Source organism: Cydia strobilella, chromosome 4 (genome assembly GCF_947568885.1).
Source record: "Cydia strobilella chromosome 4, ilCydStro3.1, whole genome shotgun sequence".
NCBI classification, from domain to species: domain Eukaryota; kingdom Metazoa; phylum Arthropoda; class Insecta; order Lepidoptera; family Tortricidae; genus Cydia; species Cydia strobilella.
This window is the reverse complement of record NC_086044.1, coordinates 1611896-1634347: the sequence shown is the minus strand read 5'-3', so window position 1 is coordinate 1634347 and position 22452 is coordinate 1611896. Positions and strand designations below refer to the sequence as shown.

Here is a 22452-nt window from a genome sequence, read left to right as displayed (position 1 = left end):
CTACCTTATGGGCAATAAGGTCGTGTATACATATTTTTGGCACCTTTTTCGTATCGATATTTTTAGACGTGACTGTACCTAACTTTAATCTAGTTACATTATCTACTAGTACAAAAAAAAAAAAAAAAACTCTGATGTATAATCACCACTATTTCTTAGTTATTAGTTATGGTACCATTGGTACCTCAAGCTTATAAAAACTGTAAAAAAAAAAAAAAAATTATTATTTATAAACCTAGGGAAGAGCGGTGCCTCCCAACACAAGCATTGTTTTGCTTACCGGGCGGCTCCATCCCCTGTATCACAAAAATGTAAATTATTATAAAATAAAGAATTTTGTATTTATTTTTGTTTGTACAACGTAAGTTACGTTAAATATGTTACGTTACGTAACGTAACACATTTGAACTTGTCAATGTCATAAAATACCACACAATAAACCTTCAATTCAACTGACAGCAATGTCATGATCTCATTATTTCATTAAGGGGATCCCATGCCCCAATGACCTTCGATTTGAATCCCTTAGTTTTCTAATGTTCTTTGTAGCTTATCATATTAACAGCAACGGATTTTAGCAATATAGTATCCCATATTTACTTCAAAGTTCATTGTTTTCGAAATATTTGGCATCAAAGTTGAACAATTTTAGGCCAAAAAACTGGTTTTCTGGCCATAACTTTTGTGTTAATTAGTTTAAAATTAAAACCTTAGACAAATTTTTAGAGACATCTAAGACGAACCCAATTATGTAGATTTCGTATAAGTAAGATCTTTCACAGCAATCGAGATACGAAAAAAGTGTTTTTTTAGACAATGTTTAAAACAATCATAAATAAATAAGTATTCATTTTTTTCACAATCCGGTAGACAAAAATGGAGATAAAAGATTGAAGAACCGATAGCCGCTTGTCTTATAATTCTATATGTAGTGCAAAAGTAGGAGATACGATTCAAAACTTGTCAAAAATCGATGAAAACCTCACTAACCTCAGGTAGCCCCTTAACAAACAATGCACTCCATTTATACATATATTTTATATACTTACAATAAACCCCCTGCAGACATTTGCAACCTAGCACATATATATCTTCATATATCACCGCCAACTTATTTTGCAGTTGTAAAAGCTAGAACCAACCCTTGTTTCATACAATTTTCTTTGTCATCTGCGGATGTTAGCGACGTGACGGGCGGCAAACGTAAGTTTGTCAACTAATGCCATAATGTCATCAACCCCTATTTGCATAGTGCTGTCTTTGTCTTATTTATGAGTTCTGTTAGATGTTTGACGAGACAAAATATTTGTGTTGAATTTTAGCGGCAAATATTACATCAGACTCAGCGACGCTCCTATAGCTTCTTAGGCGATATAGTGATACCTAAGATTAGTAACCGTACACTACAAAGCTACGAGAATCCAAATATTGATCTTCCTCGCGTTGTCCCGGCATTTTACCACGGCTCGAATCCGCCTGGTGTCCGCTTGGAAACTAATCCCAAGAATTGGAGTAGGCACTAGTTTTTACGAAAGCGACTGCCATCTGACCTTCCAACCCAGAGGGTAAACTAGGCCTTATTGGGATTAGTCCGGTTTCCTCACGATGTTTTCCTTCACCGAAATGCGACTAGTAAATATCAAATGAGATTTCGTACATAAGTTCCGAAAAACTTATTGGTACGAGCCGGTGTTTGAACCCGCGACCTCCCTTTCCTGTGATCTATAGGTAAATATCTATTTTGTGTATTTTTTTTAAATTTTATTGAATAACTTCTAAGCTATTTATCCTAAAATTAAAAATATATATATATATTTGAGATTCTCATAATGAGCTTTTTCATTGGATATGTAACACAACGCAATATAATTTGAAAAACTTTTTTTTTAAATTTTCTCATATACCCCCAAAAGTGGCCCCCGTGTTTAAAATTCATTTGTTTACGTTACATGTCCGTCTTTGGGTCACAAACTTACATATCTATACCAAATCTCAACTTAATTGGTCCAGTAGTTTCGGAGAAAATAGGCTGTGACAGACGGACAGACAGAGCCTATTGTTGTGATCCCGTTTTTTCCTTATGAGGTACGGAACCCTAAAAAATGATGTGCTGCAATATATTTAGCGACTTATTTGATGCTGACAGAACCTCTGTATGTAGGTAACATTTGTAACCCCATTTTACACCCCTCAGGTGCACTCTAATAAAACGGCATGATATCATCCAGGCGACCTAACGGCTGCTCAGCTAGGTATTGTATCTATACAGGGTAAGTAGTCTTAACGGGGTCAGTACCTAATGGCAAAGATAGGTATAACTCCGTAATAGATGGATACAGTCTAAGGAAAAAACGTGCCTCGAAAATCACGAAAATTTGATTCTCGATCAGATGGCGCCACTACCTTTGGCCTACTCTCGTATAGAGGGCGCTGACGGTTTCGTTTGTATTTAACAATTTTAACGCATATCAGTGAAAGAACATGGGTCAAATCAAAACCATAAAAATAATTAATGCAAATAAAAAAAAACATTTATCCATATTTAAATACATTTTAACGTATTTTTAAAAATCTTCATTTTTAGTTTTAAAGTATGTCGATAGATGGCAGTGAATTTACAGCGGTTACAAAATTTACTATGACAGTACCACTCTATCTTATTAATTATATTCTCTTTGGCTAGGTATTCTATCTATACAGGGTAAGTAGTCTTAACTGGGTCAGTACCTAATGGTATACTCGTACCTATCCTATCCTTAAACGATTTATTTAGGATTGGGGTATCCATTGTATTTTTTTAGGAGAAAAATGCAATTACGCATATATATATATTTTTTTTTTTATGGTAGGAGTTTAGAGTAATATTAGCTCTCTCATATCCATGTGATGACGCCGGGATGTCCCGAAGGGGCATCCCGGGGAAAAGAATGTGTTGCCTGCGTCCTGAAGGGACGCAGGTCTTTACCTCCGTAGAGGGTGTTAGATTATGTCTACGTAAGTCAGTCAGTGTTTTGAATTTATTTTAGTCGATTTGTCTGTTGGTTTGTCAGTGAGTTACACGAGAGCAATTACGCATACCACTCGGGCGCGGGGACGAACCCGAGTGGGACTCCTTGTTTTGGGCTAATGGGACCCCAAGTCTACCCACTAAACAACCCCCCCGTCTGCCGCCATGACACAACTATTTATATGCTTACTAGGAAATTCCAACCTTGATTTTGTTATCGTAAACTGTTAAAATGGAAAATTAATTTTTCATTTTCATAATGCTTAACATAATTTACTTTTATGGAAACAGTGTTTTTTGAATCTTTTTTGTGGTTTGAGTGTGAATCTGTATTTTTTAAGATGGCAGCATTTAGAGACTTAAATAGAAGTACGATTGACCGATTTATTATCTTTTTTTTTTTTTTTTTTTTTTTTAATTTTTTTATTCACTTTAAATATTCATACAACTTTTGCCAGTATGCCACTATTGTAAACCTCTTTGGTTTATGTAATAGTTGGCGAGTTCGCGCGGTCCGATCCGCGTTTGCTTAATACTATTAGGTATATAATTATATTATACTATTATATATATGTAAAACTAATCTATACACATCAAATCTCTGCATCTATTTTATACATTACTCTAGACTTAGGTAGTATTTTTTTAGTCTTGGCATACATCTGCCGTGGTTTTCAACAATGTTAATGAGATCATACAGTACATTTTTAGGTAAGGTGTTTAGTATACATGGGAGTAGAAAGTCAGTTACTCTTTTACCGTATACATTGTTACTTTTTGGAGTTGTATATGCAGGTAGATAATCTAAGGTACGCAAATTACTGGAGCGAGTATTTTTATCTAATGATGATGATCTAAACATTCTGCTTCGTAACAATTTGGTACTAAATTTACAAAACGTTTGGACAAATTGTCATTATTTTATTGATAAGTTGACATCCTAAGTGCCTATTTTGCGTGAAAAACCGAGGTAGATATAACATATATTATAATTCTACGAGTACCACCCCAGCTCCTCCACGAAGTCCAGAAATGCTTTGAAATTAGCTCCATGCATGAACTTATTTTTATTTTTGGATTCATAATTTATATCGTTGGAACACCGGAAATGATAAAAATACTTTTGTAAACCTTAACATTATTTTATTAAAAAATATTTAAAATGTTGAAAATTTTTGAGCGGTTGAAACGCTCATAATTTTTGGCGCGAATTCGACAGAGCGTGATGACGTCACACGTTGGGCGGCCCAACTGACGTTTGCTACTAATGACACTAATCTGTCGAACGCGTGACGTCACGTGGCGTTTCGAGCGTTTCGCTCACTAACTTTTCGCGGGCAAATTTTTGTACTTTTTATTTATAATTTTAAGTGATTAAATGGTAATTTAAAAACGGAAATGCATTTGTAACATGATATAACGGTAACAAACATCCGAATAAAACATATTTCGTTCAAATATAAACTTCATGCATGAGGCTAATTGCTTATATCTTTGTGTAGCGTGCTCAGATACCGGAGGTGCTTCGCTTAACTTCTACCTGTTTACAGTCTCCAATATATAAAAACATTGTTTAGACGAAGAGATCTGAAAGGTCATCGACACAGTTTCGGAAACTTGCCAAAGTTTAGCGGGTCATAATAATATTACAAAATATATACGTCGTTCTCTTGAAAAAAAAATCCTATATTCACTTGACGCTTACGCCGCGAACGCTCTCATTTTATATCGCCGCTATACTTACTCAACCTCGTATCTGCAACACTCATTTGATGACAAAAACACCCGTATTCCGAATGAAAGAAAAGCGACATTTCCATCAAACGATTGTTATAACATTGTTAATAATGACGTAAGTGCACGCTGTCCTAAGGTCCCATTTTCCGTGGTACAATGAACGTCAAAGATATGTTTACATTTTCCGCCTTATTACAAAGGGGTAAGGTACGAAAGTGACGTCGACTGTACCAGTAGGTAACACTTATCTGAACATAGGTGGGCCTTATGTAGTTGCAATAACATTCAAGACGAATCAGTTGAGATTGGGGATGGTATTACGTACATTACAGTAAAGGTTGTGGCGCCAACGCGGCGCGGGCGACGCGCAGCGTCATTGGACCGGAGGACTCGGATGTACGGCATACATTGCTGCTTTGAAATACCTACCTAGTTATTTTTTTTACAAGGAAACAAAGACGAAGGTTAAAAAACTTTGCTACCGAGTGAAACACATTTTTTTTTAACCACACTAACGCGAGGAAAATACTAGGTAGGTAGGTAACTGTAAATATCAGAACTTTAATTCAAAAACCGACAAAGTGCGCCCACTGAGGGTCCCGTACTTTTTAGTAAGTATTTGTAGATAGACAGCGAAGTCTAAGTAATAGGGTCCCGTTTTTACCCTTTAGGTACGGAACCCTAAACAGTGTGTGCGTGTAATCTTTACGTGCGAATCGCGCGATTGAAGTAAAACTTCTTTGACGTATATTGCTGTTAGCACTTTGACGTGACGTCCTATTGTGCGTGTGTCACTGACCGTTACTTCCGTCAAAAAGAAAATCTGAGTTACCCTCTAGTCGCGCCTAAAGAAGTTTTTGCTGTCCGTCTGTCCGTCTGTCCGTCAGTCTGTCACCAGGCTGTATCTCATGACTCGTGGTAGCTAGACAGTTGAAATTTTCACAGATGATGTATTTTTGTTGCCGCTACAACAACAAAAAGAAAAGAAAGAAAGGGATAAGTTCGCCTTTGTACAAATGATGCGTTTTTCTCTTGTTTTATTATTCTTTTTGTACAATAAAGAGTTTCACTACTACTACTACAAATATTAAAAAGTACGGAGCCCTCGGTGGGCGAGTGCGACTCGCACTTGTCCGGTTTTTACTTCAAAAACAGCAATGTACAGGCCACACTGTTTGCACCATAGCTTCCCGTACATCCCGTCAGTGTCCCGCCGCCGCCGTCCGCGTTACGCGCGCCATCCGCCATCGCCATGGGGCTCGAGAAAAGGACTATCAAGATTATTGTCATTGTTGTGGTCGCCATCGTCATTCTCGGTAGGTTTATTTAAATAAATATTATAGGGACATTCTTACACAAATTGACTAAGTCCCATGGTAAGCTCATGAAGGCTTGTGTTGTGAGTACTCAGATAACGATATACATAATACTTATACAAATACTTTTTTTTTGTATGGCTCTACATAGATGGCGCTAGCATTACTTTCAATGTAGTGATTATTAGTATAATTAATTAGTTAGAAAGAGAACGTTTTAGGTGTGAAGTTAGGCATATACGATATAGTTTTAAAAACTTTATTTTTAAATTTTCTCATTTACCCCCCAAAAGTGGCCCTATGTTCATAATTAATTTATTTACATTAATACATTTGTCTTTGGGTTACAATACCGACTTAAATAAATAGAAAACACCCATGACTCAGAAATAGTCCGTGCTCATAACACGAATAAATAAATAAATAATAAATGATTATAAAGACTTTTCTTACACAAATTGACTAAGTCCCACGGTAAGCCCAAGGAGGGCAAGGAGGTTTGTGTTATGGGTACTCAGACAACGATATATATAATATATAAATACTTAAATACATAGAAAACAACCATGACTCAGGGACAAATATCTGTGCTCATCACACAAATAAATGCCCTTACCGGGATTCGAACCCTGGACCATCAGCTACATAGGCAGGGTCACTACACACTACCCACTAGGCCAGACAGATCTTTAAAATATACCTCTTTATTGCCAAAATTAATTGCAAATATATTCATATTTTTCATCTTAATTTTTGTAAAATATTTATTTAAATTATCCAACACAGGTGTTATCAATAACAAAGTACAAAATAACGACTAAACTGTATCTATGATACCAACATTTCGCAATCAAATTAACTATAAAGATAACTGGATACAGTCTAAGGAAAAAAGGGCTTTGAAAATCAAGAATATTTGATTCTCAAACAGATGGCGCCACTACCTTTGGCCAGCGGATAGATGGCGTTGACGGTTTCGTTTGTTATTCAACAATTTTAACGCATATCAGTGAAAGAACATGGGTCAACATTATATGAAAATAATTAATGCAAATAAAAAAAAACATCTATATATAAATACATGTTATGGTATTTTTATACATCTTTATTTACAGTTTTAATCGTGTGTCGATAGTTGGCAGTGAATTTACTGTGGCTACAAAATTTACTATGACAGTACCGCTCTATCCTATTGTATCCTCTTCGGTTAAACAAAGCACCATAAATAAACCCAAGACGATTTTCGCCAGTATTTGACAATACGCTAAGAAGCACTTACAACGGTTACAACCCTTATTCCCGCGCATTAAAGTCCAATGTCGTTCAATACAACCGCATTAAAATTTGCAGTTCTACATCGCGCTATCAAAGTTTTTATTTATTTTTGCATAGATACAATTATAAATACAATATAAATGGGGCAGCCGCATTCGAGGGAAGCCAGTGCTGTCAAACTGGTTTAAATTAATTTTTAACAAGCAGAAACGTCTGCGATCGATGCTATTAATAGTATCGATCCGGAGGCCGTGAGTTCAAGTCTCACCCAAGGCAGTAATTTTTCCACTTTTAAATTTATTCTAAGCTTAATAGCATCGATCGCAGACGTTTCTGCTTGTTAAAAATTAATTTAGAATGGGTAGCACATCGTAACTGGTGAATTTCCAATATGACTTGGAACTCCGGTGGCCGTTTAAGAAGTGTTAACACTCTTACGGTAGATGTCGCTAGGGTCCCCTAGACCCATATAGTGGGAAGATTTGCTGACTATGGATGAGGTCTTGGTGGCTCAGTTGGCAGAGCGCTGGAGTATCGATCCAGAGGCCGTGAGTTCAAGTCTTCACCCAAGGCAGTAATTTTTCCACTTTTAAATTTAAACTGGTTTAACTTGGCAGATATAATTAATATCCATTTATTTGTTATAACCTTAAAATGCAAGCGTAGCAAGCAATACATTAACTTCAACACAAATGTGACATGTCTTCGGACTTTAGGATTCCGTACCCACAGGGTAAAAACGGGACCCTAATACTAAGACTCCACTCTCCGTCTGTCTGTCTGTCCGTCTGTCTTTCTGTCACCAGGCTGTATCTCATGAACCGTGATAGCTAGACAGTTGAAATTATGACAGATAATATATTTATGTTGGCGCTATAACAACAAATACTAAAAACAGAATAAAATAAATATTTAAGTGGGGCTCCCATACAACAAACGTGATTTTTTTGTCTTCGTGCGCGCGTCCGACTCGCACTTTGCCGGTTTTTTTTTTAAATTTGCCGCTTTTTTGTACTGGCAAACTTGACAAAGTCGCTGTTCCAGAGTAGGTAGGTATAGTTTGTCAAAGGACTGTCTCATTTCAAACATAGAGAGAATCATACTATCTTTGTCTTACACTAAGTACTAGCACCCAAAAGAAAATGATGAGTATAGTTTTTTTGTTCTTATTTACTGACAATTTGGTTTGACCTACTTACTAAATATGTTATTGAGCCAGGTAATTCATAATTTTATATTTTTAGGGTTCCGTACCCAAAGGGTAAAAACTTGACCCTATTATTAGGGTTCCGTATCCAAAGGGTAAAAACGGGACCCTATTACTAAGACTCCGCTGTCCGTCTGTCCGTCTGTCTGTCTGTCACCAGGGTGGGTGGTTGGGTATATTTGTCCCTGAGTCATGGTTGTTTTCTGTTGTGTGTTTAAATCAGTGTTTTCTATGTATTTAAGTATTTATATATTATATATATCGTTGTTTGAGTACCCACAACACAAGATTTATTGAGCTTACCGTGGGACTTAGTCAATTTGTGTAATAATGTCCTATAATATTTATTTTTATTTGTTTATTTTATTGAGGTGTGCAATAAAATAATATAGTAGAGTATTTGTATATTTTGTATTGTATTGTCTCTAATGCAGTGCATAGTGTTTCGTTACGAGACCACAAAAGGCTATCTTTATTATTTCAAACCCGTGGAAAAACTTTATGCAAGTTTTGGAATATTTTTTCACGTTAGCTGGTACCTAATTTCGAATGATAAATGTGACATTTTCAACCAAAAGGTACCACATTGTCGCTTGTCAATAAGGTTGATTTCAAATTGAAGCTATATGGAAATATAAGGGGACAATAAGTACCCTTTTGATTGAGAATGGCACAAATATTTAATAGTATTTATTTGGATTACTTAATTCGTTTTACAGCTAGTATTTTCAAAGCTAGCATTTTTTTTGTAGTTTCATTGGTGTCACTAAATTCACTCGGCTGCAAAGTTTGTTTTACCCTCGATCCTTGAAACCCTCGTATCGCTCAAGATTCCACTGTTTGAATCACTCGCTACGCTCGTGGTTTGGAGTTTTTCACTTGGTCTGGTCTCAATGTTTATTTATTAATTTTAACATTATTGCACAAAATTTAAATATAATTTATAAATGGCGGACTTACTGTCTAATGATATTCTCTACCATCAGTAAAGCCAAGCACGAGAGGTTAAATAACAACTTTTCCTATTTTACCCCAACTGAAAAAGAGATGTTATAAGTTTATTCTGTGAATAAGTTTGCCTATCCTTGGCACCCTACCTCCTAAACACATAGAAAGAAAACCTTAGGCGCAATTTCCTCGTATGTACTTACTAAAAAAATATTCGTCTGTAAATTACATACATTTTTTTGTCCTTAATGTAGGGATTTCGTGTTTATTTTGCCCAGAATAAGTTGCTTTTCAAACTTACCTAACTTTTATCAAAATCTATAGAAAAATAAATAGATAACTAAATTAAAATAAATATAAAATGTATACCTTACCTAAAAAATTGTATTTTTTCCAGGTGGATTACTGGGGCTCTTACTTGGCCTCTTGTTGTACCCGTATTATGTAGGTAAGTGCATTTTTTTTATACACTAGCGACCCGCCCTGGCTTCGCACGGGCACGCACGGGACACTAAACCTTAACAAATTATACACCTAACCCTTCCTCAAGAATCGCTCTTTTGATAGGTGGAAACCGCTTATATGCATTGAATAAGAGGGAGATTATTAAAAAAATAGTCAAATTTTTCTCAATCGTTTTTTCTATCTTAGGCTTAGAAATTTTCAGTCACCCCTCGCACAATAGTAAAACTAATCCGTTTTCCGATTTTTTACTTAAGTTTACGCAGTATTTTAATTTATAAAAATTACATTCGTTTTAAGACGAAATGTCGGAAAACTTGTAAAAATCCAGAATTTGGTGATTTTTTTTGTATATAATAAATAAATAAATATTATAGGACATTCTTACACAGATTGACTAAGTCCCACGGTAAGCCGAAGGAGGCTTGTGTTATGGGTACTCAGACAACGATATATATAATATATAAATGCTTAAATACATAGAAAACACCCATGACTCAGGAAGAAATATCTGTGCTCATCACACAAATAAATGCCCTTACCGGGATTCGAACCCAGGACCATCGGCTTCACAGGCAGGGTCACTACCCACTAGGCCAGACCGGTCTTATATGATTTTGAACGTTTTTTTTCGGGGTTTGTAATTATTTTATATTTAAAAACTTTATCATAATCATATCATAAATAGTGTACTGTACCTTTCTGATGGTAGTAAAAATATCTACTTAATAAAGGCCTCTGAGTTTTTTTAGCGCAGTCTCGTAAAAATGAGTTGAGTTCCACCATCACTAAATTCGAGTCGAAAGGTATCCTTGAGTACTCTCACGGACTTTAATTGTTGAGCCATTTAGGGTTCATTTTACATTGGACATTTCATACTGTTAGTATTCACAACCAAATTTAGCTTGAACCCTAAATGGATCAACAATTAAAGTCTGTGACCGTACTAACATGTTTCCATGTAATAGTGTTGGAGGTGTGGCCGCGCTCAGTGGATGACTACAGATGGGATCAGCCCCTCATCCAGTTCAGACCTGCGGATCCAGGCTCCTTCCATCCTTGGATCCAGCGTACCAATGACTTCCTCAGAGGTAAGTGTTCCTATGGCACTCTATTAACTGTGTCTGGAGGTATATATTTAAAAAGGGATAGAAATCAGTTCATCCAGTTCAGGTCTGAGGATCCAGGCTCCTTCCATCCCTGGATCCAGCGTACCAATGACTTCCTCAGAGGTAAGTGTTCCTATAGCACTCTATTAACTGTGTCTGGAGGTATATATTTAAAAAGGGATAGAAATCAGTTCATCCAGTTCAGGTCTGGGGATCCAGGCTCCTTCCATCCCTGGATCCAGCGTACCAATGACTTCCTCAGAGGTAAGTGTTCCTATAGCACTCTATTAACTGTGTCTGGAGGTATATATTTAAAAAGGGATAGAAATCAGTTCATCCAGTTCAGGTCTGAGGATCCAGGCTCCTTCCATCCCTGGATCCAGCGTACCAATGACTTCCTCAGAGGTAAGTGTTCCTATAGCACTCTATTAACTGTGTCTGGAGGTATATATTTAAAAAGGGATAGAAATCAGTTCATCCAGTTCAGGTCTGAGGATCCAGGCTCCTTCCATCCCTGGATCCAGCGTACCAATGACTTCCTCAGAGGTAAGTGTTCCTATGGCACTCTATTAACTGTGTCTGGAGGTATATATTTAAAAAGGGATAGAAATCAGTTCATCCAGTTCAGGTCTGAGGATCCAGGCTCCTTCCATCCCTGGATCCAGCGTACCAATGACTTCCTCAGAGGTAAGTGTTCCTATAGCACTCTATTAACTGTGTCTGGAGGTATATATTTAAAAAGGGATAGAAATCAGTTCATCCAGTTCAGGTCTGAGGATCCAGGCTCCTTCCATCCCTGGATCCAGCGTACCAATGACTTCCTCAGAGGTAAGTGTTCCTATAGCACTCTATTAACTATGTCTGTCAAAGAGAGATATATATAAAAATGGACAGAGATCAGTTGATCCAATTCAGACCTGAGGATCCAGGCTCCTTCCATCCCTGGATCCAGCGTACCAATGACTTCCTCAGAGGTAAGGCTGGTAGACTATAATCAGCACTAAGGTTGTGTGGGGAAGACTATATATCAGGTAATATTATAGTCATGTAATTAATCTTAAATTGAATCTTTTTCTCAGTGTACGAAACCATGGTCCCCGAGAGCCCGCCACGCGCGCCTTGCACCACTCGCGAGCGCATGCATACAATGCCTCGTCCCCCGGACTGCGACCAAGCTATGAGGAGATGGGACCCGTGTACCATCGACATGGGATACGGGTACCCTATGGGTACCCCTTGCGTGTTCCTCCGTCTCTCCCATGTAAGCTTAAATCATAATTACACGCCCAGTCATACGAATGTCTCATGTAAACTTACATCATAATACCTGCATGTAAGGTAACAATATAATACATGTACATTACCGCTCATAACTATTCAGGCACTCGTAATTTTTTTCATACAATTGTATACAAAATCGACTTTCAGAATTATACCGCTAAGTCGCAGTCGGGTAACAGTTTTTTGTGCAGTTTACTTTTTTAATTTAACAGACATATCGAGCTTCAAAATGATGTGCAGAATATTGGTGTACATTGCCTATTTATCAAATTGCAAGCGTAAAAAAAATCCATAAATCGTTTTCCAGTACAAAATGGTTTTATTTTGTATGAACTAGTATATAAGGGTTTTTTAAATCGTTGCATAAAGTAAACTCGATATTTAAAAGGATGTCTTTGGCAACAATTTGAGGCTCAATATATTTACCGAAATAAAAATTCAATCCAACATGTAAGAGAGAGTCATTTGCCTGCGATTGAACAGTATGATTTTGAAAATAATTTTTGTATACAATTGTATGGTGAAAATTGCGGGTGCCTAAATACTTCTGTGCGGTAGTGAAGCAATGAGAAGATGGGATCAGTGTACTATCGATATGGGATACGGGTACCCTATGGATACGCTTTATGTGTTCCTTCGGTTGTACTATGTCAGTTCCTCCGTGTATCAAACGAAAATGAATTGCCCCGACATAAGTAACTTCATTCTGAAAATCCCAAATCATATCCCGACATTACAAAATGAAAATATTTATTATATTAATAAATGTTACATAAGAAGGTAACAGGTTGGGACTTCCTATTAAGTATATTATACCTGTATCAGGAAGCCCCGATATTTACACGTTTATCAACATTAATGAGTTTAACTGTAACGTGATCTGGGTTCCGGCAGAATGTCAGTTCTTTGCTGGAAAGAGAGAAGCATACAGCTGAGTCGGAACTCTTTTGTATTTGATGCAATGCATTCCATTTTACGTGTTAAGAGTCCCCGGTAAGGTCGGCCGAATTGCACCTTCGCATACAAACGTAGTTCCGTTCGCATTTTAAAACTACGTGTTGGATTGTAATGAAACTTTGCACATACAATGACATGAGGTATATCTAGGTCAGAAATTAGTTTATATATTATAGCTCCAGTTTATAAAACAAACGAAATAGAGCAAAAACAAGTTTTGTATGAAAAACTTAAATTCGCTGTAGTTTATTAACTATAGTATCTGAAGCTACATAAACTAATTACAGACATAGATATACCTTATCCTATTGTAAGTACAAAGTTTCAGAGCAATCTAGTTAGTCGTTTTAAAATGAGAGCGGAACTACGTTTGTATGGAGAACCGAGCTTGCCGCAGACTCTTAATAATTACTTTTCTAACAATTAAATTGTGTATTTTAGTTCTTCCTGCGTGTAAATGTATATGTTAGTTGTGTGTGTTTGCAGCAACCAAATAAACGTTATATCTATCTATCTATTTTGCCTGCATATGATTTATTGACTTCGCAGGTGAACTACTGGACACCGCATCCTTACAACTATTCAATGAATCTGCACATCCCGCCCGAGATGCCTAAGCACATAAGAGATGGAATGGTAAGAATTATTGTTGTCTCTCTCTTCTCATCAGCCCATAAGTAACCAAGCTTCCGACGGTTCAAGGTCACCGTGGTCGGAGCGCAATACTATTTGTTTATCAACCTACTATACTAGTACTAAGGTCGCAATGGTCGGAAACCGCGTTCCCAACCATGTAGTAGGATTTACCCTGGTTGCGTTCTCAGCTATTGCTTCGGAGCGCCTACCTACCTGTGGTTTAAAACCTGTACAAATGTAGTGATCAATTATTTTCCATCGTATTCCGAGAACATACGATGGAAAACACTGCAATCTGTATTACCTATGTAAGTACTCTATTTTGAAATGACACAAGATATAGTGAAAATGCGTAAATCAGGGATCGTAACCGGTTTTTTGCAAAAACATCGAAATTACCATATATTTCGAAATATTTTGTACTCGTAATGTAGGCCTCAGTTGTGTTTTTAGGTAACGACAGCGCATTACTAGACTGCCCAATTAGAAATGAAATAATTAGCAAAGAACGAAAAAATACTGTTCTCGTTCCCATACAAAAAATACCGGTTACCGATCCCTGGTGTAAATACTATATGCTGACCCAAATTAAATAGTTTGGCTTACCGCTATATCGTTTAGCTGCGTATGTGCACTACTTAAGTGCAGAGGCCTCCGCTAGTTTTCTGTTTTGTTTACACCACTAACACTACACAATAAAACACAATTTAAAACACAATACAATTCATCTCGATTCCTAACGACTATTCACTTTGCCACCTTTTGATTTTTTGCAATTTGGAAAGTAAACCAGCGTTAATACTACAGTCCACTCTTATTTCACCACCTAAACAACACCTGAGACCAGCGAAGATTTTACATGGTTTTACCTTCATTTTCTTTTAAAAAATGGCTGCCATTTGATGATTTCTCCAATGTTTAGAGCATGCATATGTTTAGTAGTTGCTTTTAGTAAATCTTTCTGCTTTCCTCTTTATATTTTGTTTTCTTGAGAAACAATTTTGTATCAAATAATAATGTAGGTATGTAATTTTGTATCTTCTACGTTGACCGTACCGTTAAATCTTTCCGATTCCATTTTACGTTTATTTTGCACAACAAACTGATAAGCACACTGAATGGGTGATAATGAGATTTATATAAATAATAATATATAATAGTGCCCTCACAGTGTCCTCGAATTTATTAATCTGTGGTGGCGTTATGTTCTCCTTTTCTTTCGTTTTTTCGCTTGGCGTGCGATATGAGGTCGGGGTTCTTAGCGTTTTTCGTGATAACTAAAACACTTCATTGGTCTTCTTTATATTTTATCCTTATAGCTGGACTGAACTAAGTCACAGAATAACTAATAGTACTACCGTACATAAAATTCACTCCTTCACAAGTCAGATTTAGGTATAAAATAATACCTATACTCGCCGCCTGCAAGCAAAATTGAAACTTATAACCGCGCACGAACCGTGAATCTTCTTTGCGCGCCGCAGTTTTATACTAAGTATCATAATAACCACGACGGATAGCAGAGTGTTGACTAAAGAATGATTAAACGCGTTTAAAGACTAATTCTTCATTAGATACACACTTCCATGTTAGTCCACTGTATAATAAACTATCAATCATCTTTACATTACGAGCGAAAACAAAAAAAATCTCGAGATGACTTCGCCATTCTGAAGCTCAACCGGAAAACTCGATTTTTCAGAGCACGTATAATTGACAATGATGACACTGTCGGCTGTCAACTTAATTTCTATTTCTTTTCTTGCTCAGTATATACGTTATGCCAGTATCCGACTATCCGTGCTATTTAAGAATGAGTTATTATAGGTATATTTTATTTTATTACAATATAAAATTTACATCATTAGTTTGCACTTTGCACCAAAACGCAAATTCTACTATAATTGATTCTAGTAAATAGTGTGGCTGCAGGGTAGGTAGGTTCAGTGTGGCTGGGCTTTACATTGGGGCTTGTTAATGCGATTAAACGCAAGCAACGCAAGTATGAACTCGTAATAAACACTAATCAATGACTAAACAGGCCCCAATATGTTAAAGCCAGCCACACTTGCCCGTATTGGTCAATACTTCAAATATCGCGTAAATATAAGTGTTAGCGTGACAATCTGTGTAATTCCCAGGCTGCAGCTAACGGCATGGACTACATCTGGGTATCCTGTCAAGGAGAATTTGGCGCAGACAAGGAAAACATCGGTCCAATTCACTACATCACCGGTGGCCTGCCTCCAGGGTTCCCTTTGAGCCGTCTCCACACAGCTGACAGGATCCCGTACGCCAGCAGACACCTGCCAGAGAAGGACCCTGGACCGCTTGTTGGAGTATTCTTTAAGGAACCCAGACGTATGTATTATTCCACTTCTATCTTAGCTTTCTCCTTTTCAAAGAAACTGCGTGTAATAAAAAAAATTAAAATTTAAACTGTTTATTACATAAGAGGTTAGGTACAAACATTCGTCTTAACTCAGTTACAATCTCTATATTTTGAGATTTAAAGCCGCCTAGGTTGACGGCTACCTGCGCAGTCCCCCTAAGTTAAGCTGAACTTTTAGTCAAGACTCGCAACCTTCACCCGGTCTTCATCTTACATTGGCGGTGACCCAATTGACTTTCATGAGAATCATGAGGAACAAGAAAGGGCCTAGAATAGATCCTTGAGAGAAACCCATCGCTATGACAGATCTGCGACCTAACATATATACGGCGGGTCATGAGGAACAGAAGTTGGCCTAGGATAGATCCTTGTGGTACTCCGTTACCACTGTTGTCTCAGATAAAATAACAAAAAGGTGAGATTAAGTTTGCCTTAAGACTCTAAGGTCCTTGAGTTTAGTACTGATAAGACTATCGGAACCATTTACATTACTTCACCGGCCTCCAGGGTTCCCTTTGAGCCGTTTCCACACAGCTGACAGGATCCCGTACGCCAGCAGAAACCTGCCGTAAGGAGCCTAGACCGTAGACGTATGTATAATTCCTTCTTAGGTTATTATCTTTTTCAAAAAAGTCGCCAGACAGCACCAACCCCATTGACAGGACACTGTCATTGTCATTGATATTACGAGGAATAGGAAGGGGCTTGACATAGATCCTTGCGGTACTCCCATCTGTGTAGATAGCAGGGTTGTGTTGTTATCTTGGATCAATCGACGGCACATTATTTAACTAGGCGTGAGTATGCGCATATTTTTATGTGAGACAATGGGGGACCGGTTTCCGTGTTGTTACGCAAAAAATGTCTCAAAAGATGAAGAAAATTGGGCAGGGTACTATCAGCGATCAAAACTTCGATTTAAAAATTGTTTGATGCCAACTTTGACATCGTACACCTGACTGAAGACTTAAACGACGTAAATTTTATTTCAATGCTAACTGCGTCATGTATTCCAGGGGGCGTAGTGATCAACGTAGAGTGCCGCATCTGGGCGCGGGACATCTACTACGACGGTACTGGACGCACTGGACGAGCTCGCTTCGAGATCTTCGTCGAGTAAATGTTTGAAGAAGCCTTTTTTAATGCTTTTTCTAAAGGTTTTCTACTCTTTATGATTCCTGATGTTGAGTTTTGGAGATTTTCAGTTGAGGATGTCCTCACGCCATGCCCGTCTGGGCATGCCTACACAAACCGAAATGTGCTTAAGTTTTTTTTAGTTAGGGAAAATATATGGCAAGCGTTCGGCGTTTTATGTTATTCATCTTGATGTTCGCGATGTCGAAACTTTTAATAAGAAAATAAAGAAGCATAGAAAGTTAGACCAAGAAAAGTCTGCAGAGGCAGCACACGCAGTGCCAGTAAATACGTCATAATTTCATAGAAGTTTGACATTTAAAATAACACCTGCACTGACTGGACTGCGTGTGCTGTCAAAATCTCTCCAGACTTTTCTTGGTTTGACATGTCACGTCACGTTAATTTTCAATAAACACTGTATCGTATTCTGTGTATAAAACCAAGAATAAAACTTAATTTATTTATATAGCGGTAAGTCTAAATAAAGCTAATCTAAGGCTTCGGTCACACGGCCGTGGATCTGCGTGCGGATCGGCTGTGTGAGCCAGACAGCGGCTGTGAACATTATATAGCGATGTTCCACCTGTTTTTTCATAATTTTGTACGAAAATTACTTATAATTAATTAATTTATAATTAATTTACTTATAATTACCTCCATAATATGTATTCGACGTCATAGTTTAGACATAAATCATGACTGACCGGAGGGGCGCGGTAGTGAAGGTCAAGTCGCTAAATGTCAACATATATAGTAGCCGGTAGGGCATTCTTAATGTCACTTAAATTTTGTCATTAATGTTTAAGCTGTATAAGTCACTTAAATATAATTTGATTTCAATTATATTAAAGAGTTGTTGTTGTTCAATAAATAAGATTAAACAATATAATAAAAATATTTAACAGAACGTTAAAATTGACCTTACATGGTATTATAAATAAATTCTAATGAATGTACAGTCATGTTCTAAGAACAAATTAAATTACTTTCTATGAAAATATTTTAATTTGTGTTTTTTACAAGTAGACACACGACTATTTAAACTATAAACGGAATAAATGTCATATACGAAGGAAAAAATAGTAAAACCAACTGTCGCGTAAACGTAGGACGCTGGTTCGATTCCAGCCCTGGGCACACGAGGCCTTGGTAATTTTGGCCTTTGTATATATGTGGAAGCTTGTAATTTGCATTTAGTAGATAAGTCTAATAAGTATATTAGGCAGCAAGCATCCAGAATAAAATAAAATAAAATATGACATTTATTTCGTTAATATACATGTTATAAAATTATAACCGTGGATATAATTGAGCTATTTACAGAAACATGCCAAAGTTAAATCGAAAATCAGTATATATAAGTTATTTGTTAAGTTTGTCAAACTTATAAGACTTAAAAACAACAACTATCATAATCATAAATATCAACAGTTCAGATTCCACAAATACCTACATAATATTTAGCAGTGTTGGCCGAACGTTAATTGCAATTAACCATTAACCAGTACAAATTGAACCGTAAACCGTAACGGACGGTTATAGTTTACGGTTCAATTTGTACTGGTTACCTAATGGTTAATTGCATTAACGTTTCGGCCAACACTGATTTTTAGTGTTCGACTTTCTATTTCCTGTTATAATTATAAAATAACTGAGTACAATTACAAAGATGTCTATATCTTGACTTCTTACCTTTATTTGCCGTTTTTAATATAATTTATACTAAATGTGTGAGAGAATAATTATGATTGTACCTTGGACCCAAAATGATTAAGTTTAGGTTTGAGTTACCTAAGAACTGAAATTGTTATTTAATAAAGTAACACTAAGTCATAATGTTAATTAATATTACTTAAGTGCTTGATTAGATTAGGTACTGAATGTATTTTCTAAAAATCCCCAAGCATTTGTAGAGCTTTTTCAATAAGTAAGTGCGTTGGAGTAAGATCGAAAGGGTTTTTCATGAGGGGCAAGACAAAAAGTCGCACGTCATGCTTAGGCATACGGACGATTTTTCGTCTTATCCCTCATAGAGAAAGCCTTCAATCTTACCCCAACACACTTACCTCCTGTTAATTATTAAAAATGCAGCTTGACAGTTTTTATAAATGTACCTACTATATAAAGGATGACTAACGCTAGACCGGGCCGGGGCCGGGCCGGAGCTTCCGGCGCTTCGTTTTCTATGGAAATCATCACGTGATCATCGATCAGCTGACATAGAAAATGACATGTCGGAAGCCTCGGCCCGGGCCCGGTCCGGTCTAGCGTGAGTCATCCTTGATTCAGTACCTATGCATTTTTAAAAATAAATAAGTACATCATATTAATTACAAGTTCATGTTGTAATTGTCAATTTAAATGTTGTTTGTATGTAAGCGAGGTCATGATGCTTGAATTTCTGTAATTATTGATAAATTGTGCAATAAAGTAATTATAAATAAATAAATAGGTTTTTAATCTGCATTTTGAAAACAGCTGTACCTACTGGCCTCACCGACTCGGTAGAGCTAGGCCAAGTCAATTTTCACCACTCAATTTGATATAGGTAATATAGGCTTAGGTATTAGTTGTAAAAATACTAATAAATCCCAATAAAGGCGTCTCAGTACCGTTTTCAGCAAATCTCTCTTATCAGGCCTGTGGTAGACCACGTCGGTCTCGCATCGGTCTATTCAGCCACCAAAAACGGTGTCTCTCCGGCAGTGTTGGCCGTAATTGTTAATTTTAATTAACCATTGATCAATTTTATTAACCATTAGTTCCGCCATTAACCAATTGCATTAAAGTTAATTCGGATTAAAGTTAATTCGGATTAAATTTTTGAGACGTTAATGGCCATTGAAGTTAATTCGGATTAACTTTAATTCGGATTAACTTCAATGGCCATTAAAGTTTCAAAAAATTAATTAGAATTACTCTCAATTGCATTAACGTCTAATAAAATTACATTCGTGATATTTTAAAATTAGACAGCAAAATGACCCTGACTGAACCCTGGCAGTAGTAGCAGTACCTACCTACTACCTAGTAGAATTCTGGTTTGGTGCAACACAGACATACGCGGTTTTGGTCATTTAAATCGTCTTGATGAGCACTTCGGAGAGCCGTACCCATGATAGAGCTGATGCTGAACCCTGGCAGTACCTAATGGATCTAAGGTTTGGTGCAACATAGGCACACGCTGTTTTAGTCATCCGACTCGTTTTGATGAGCACTTAGGAGAGCAGTACCCATGATAGAGCTGATGCTGAACCCTGGCAGTACCTAGTGGATCTAAGGTTTGGTGCAACATAGGCACACGCTGTTTTAGTCACCCGACTCGTCTTGATGAGCACTTAGGAGAGCAGTACCCATAATGGAGCTGATGCTGAACCCTGGCAGTACCTAGCGGAACTAAGGTTTGGTGCAACATAGGCACACGCTGTTTTAGTCATCCGACTCGTCTTGATGAGCACTTAGGAGAGCAGTACCCATAATGGAGCTGATGCTGAACCCTGGCAGTACCTAGCGGAACTAAGGTTTGGTGCAACATAGGCACACGCTGTTTTAGTCATCCGACTCGTCTTGATGAGCACTTAGGAGAGCAGTACCCATGATAGAGCTGATGCTGAACCCTGGCAGTACCTAGTGGATCTAAGGTTTGGTGCAACATAGGCACACGCTGTTTTAGTCACCCGACTCGTCTTGATGAGCACTTAGGAGAGCGGTACCCATGATAGAGCTGATGCTGAACCCTGGCACGACGGACGACCTAAACAGCGCGTGCCTATGTTGCACCAAACCTTAGATCCACTAGGTACTGCCAGGGTTCAGCATCAGCTCTATCATGGGTACTGCTCTCCTAAGTGCTCATCAAGACGAGTCGGATGACTAGAACAGCGTGTGCCTATGTTGCACCAAACCTTAGTTCCGCTAGGTACTGCCAGGGTTCAGCATCAGCTCCATTATGGGTACTGCTCTCCTAAGTGCTCATCAAGACGAGTCGGATGACTAAAACAGCGTGTGCCTATGTTGCACCAAACCTTAGTTCCGCTAGGTACTGCCAGGGTTCAGCATCAGCTCCATTATGGGTACTGCTCTCCTAAGTGCTCATCAAGACGAGTCGGGTGACTAAAACAGCGTGTGCCTATGTTGCACCAAACCTTAGATCCACTAGGTACTGCCAGGGTTCAGCATCAGCTCTATCATGGGTACTGCTCTCCTAAGTGCTCATCAAGACGAGTCGGATGACTAAAACAGCGTGTGCCTATGTTGCACCAAACCTTAGATCCATTAGGTACTGCCAGGGTTCAGCATCAGCTCTATCATGGGTATGGCTCTCCGAAGTGCTCATCAAGACGAGTCGGATGACTAAAACAGCGTGTGCCTATGTTGCACCAAACCTTAGATCCATTAGGTACTGCCAGGGTTCAGCATCAGCTCTATCATGGGTACGGCTCTCCGAAGTGCTCATCAAGACGATTTAAATGACCAAAACCGCGTATGTCTGTGTTGCACCAAACCAGAATTCTACTAGGTAGTAGGTAGGTACTGCTACTACTGCCAGGGTTCAGTCAGGGTCATTTTGCTGTCTCATTTTAAAATATCACGAATGTAATTTTATTAGACGTTAATGCAATTGAGAGTAATTCTAATTAATTTTTTGAAACTTTAATGGCCATTGAAGTTAATCCGAATTAAAGTTAATCCGAATTAACTTCAATGGCCATTAACGTCTCAAAAATTTAATCCGAATTAACTTTAATCCGAATTAAATGGCTAATGGTTAATGGCCATTAACCTTTTTAATTGTTAATTTTTAATGGTTAATGGCATTAGCGTTCGGCCAACACTGCTCTCCGGTGTTACACCATAAATCGTCTGCAATTAGACGCAAAGGCCAATGAATAAATTTAAATTCGTAAGTATGTACCTATATATATACTGTGCTGCTAACACTAACACAAGGACTTAAATTTATTAAAACATTGGCTTCACTCGGTCGA

The 22452-nt window shown here is 37.6% G+C and overlaps 1 protein-coding gene across 2 annotated transcripts; it reads left to right on the top strand.

Moving 5' to 3' along the window:
* The first annotated feature begins 5962 nt into the window (after nucleotides 1-5962).
* On the top strand, nucleotides 5963-19023 carry LOC134740503 (sodium/potassium-transporting ATPase subunit beta-2-like). Of its 2 annotated transcripts, XM_063673005.1 has the most exons (7): nucleotides 5963-6060; nucleotides 9888-9938; nucleotides 10921-11043; nucleotides 12141-12322; nucleotides 13849-13935; nucleotides 16077-16296; nucleotides 17344-19023. In XM_063673005.1, the coding sequence occupies exons 1-7, from the start codon at nucleotides 5997-5999 to the stop codon at nucleotides 17445-17447; spliced, it is 831 nt and encodes a 276-aa protein (XP_063529075.1). In that variant the 5' UTR covers nucleotides 5963-5996; the 3' UTR covers nucleotides 17448-19023. The 2 variants fall into 2 exon arrangements, with proteins under 2 accessions (XP_063529075.1, XP_063529076.1); XM_063673006.1 differs by lacking the exons at nucleotides 5963-6060; nucleotides 9888-9938; nucleotides 10921-11043 and adding an exon at nucleotides 11829-12035.
* The last annotated feature ends 3429 nt before the right edge of the window (nucleotides 19024-22452 follow it).

What these genes read in the sequence shown, in the direction of transcription:
- LOC134740503 (XM_063673005.1), top strand. Translation starts at nt 5,997, where the DNA reads ATGGGGCTCGAGAAAAGGACTATCAAGATTATTGTCATTGTTGTGGTC. An exon ending in AGCACATAAGAGATGGAATG is followed by an intron (nt 13,936 to 16,076) that starts GTAAGAATTATT and finishes TGTAATTCCCAG; the next exon opens with GCTGCAGCTAACGGCATGGA. An exon ending in ATTCTTTAAGGAACCCAGAC is followed by an intron (nt 16,297 to 17,343) that starts GTATGTATTATT and finishes CATGTATTCCAG; the next exon opens with GGGGCGTAGTGATCAACGTA.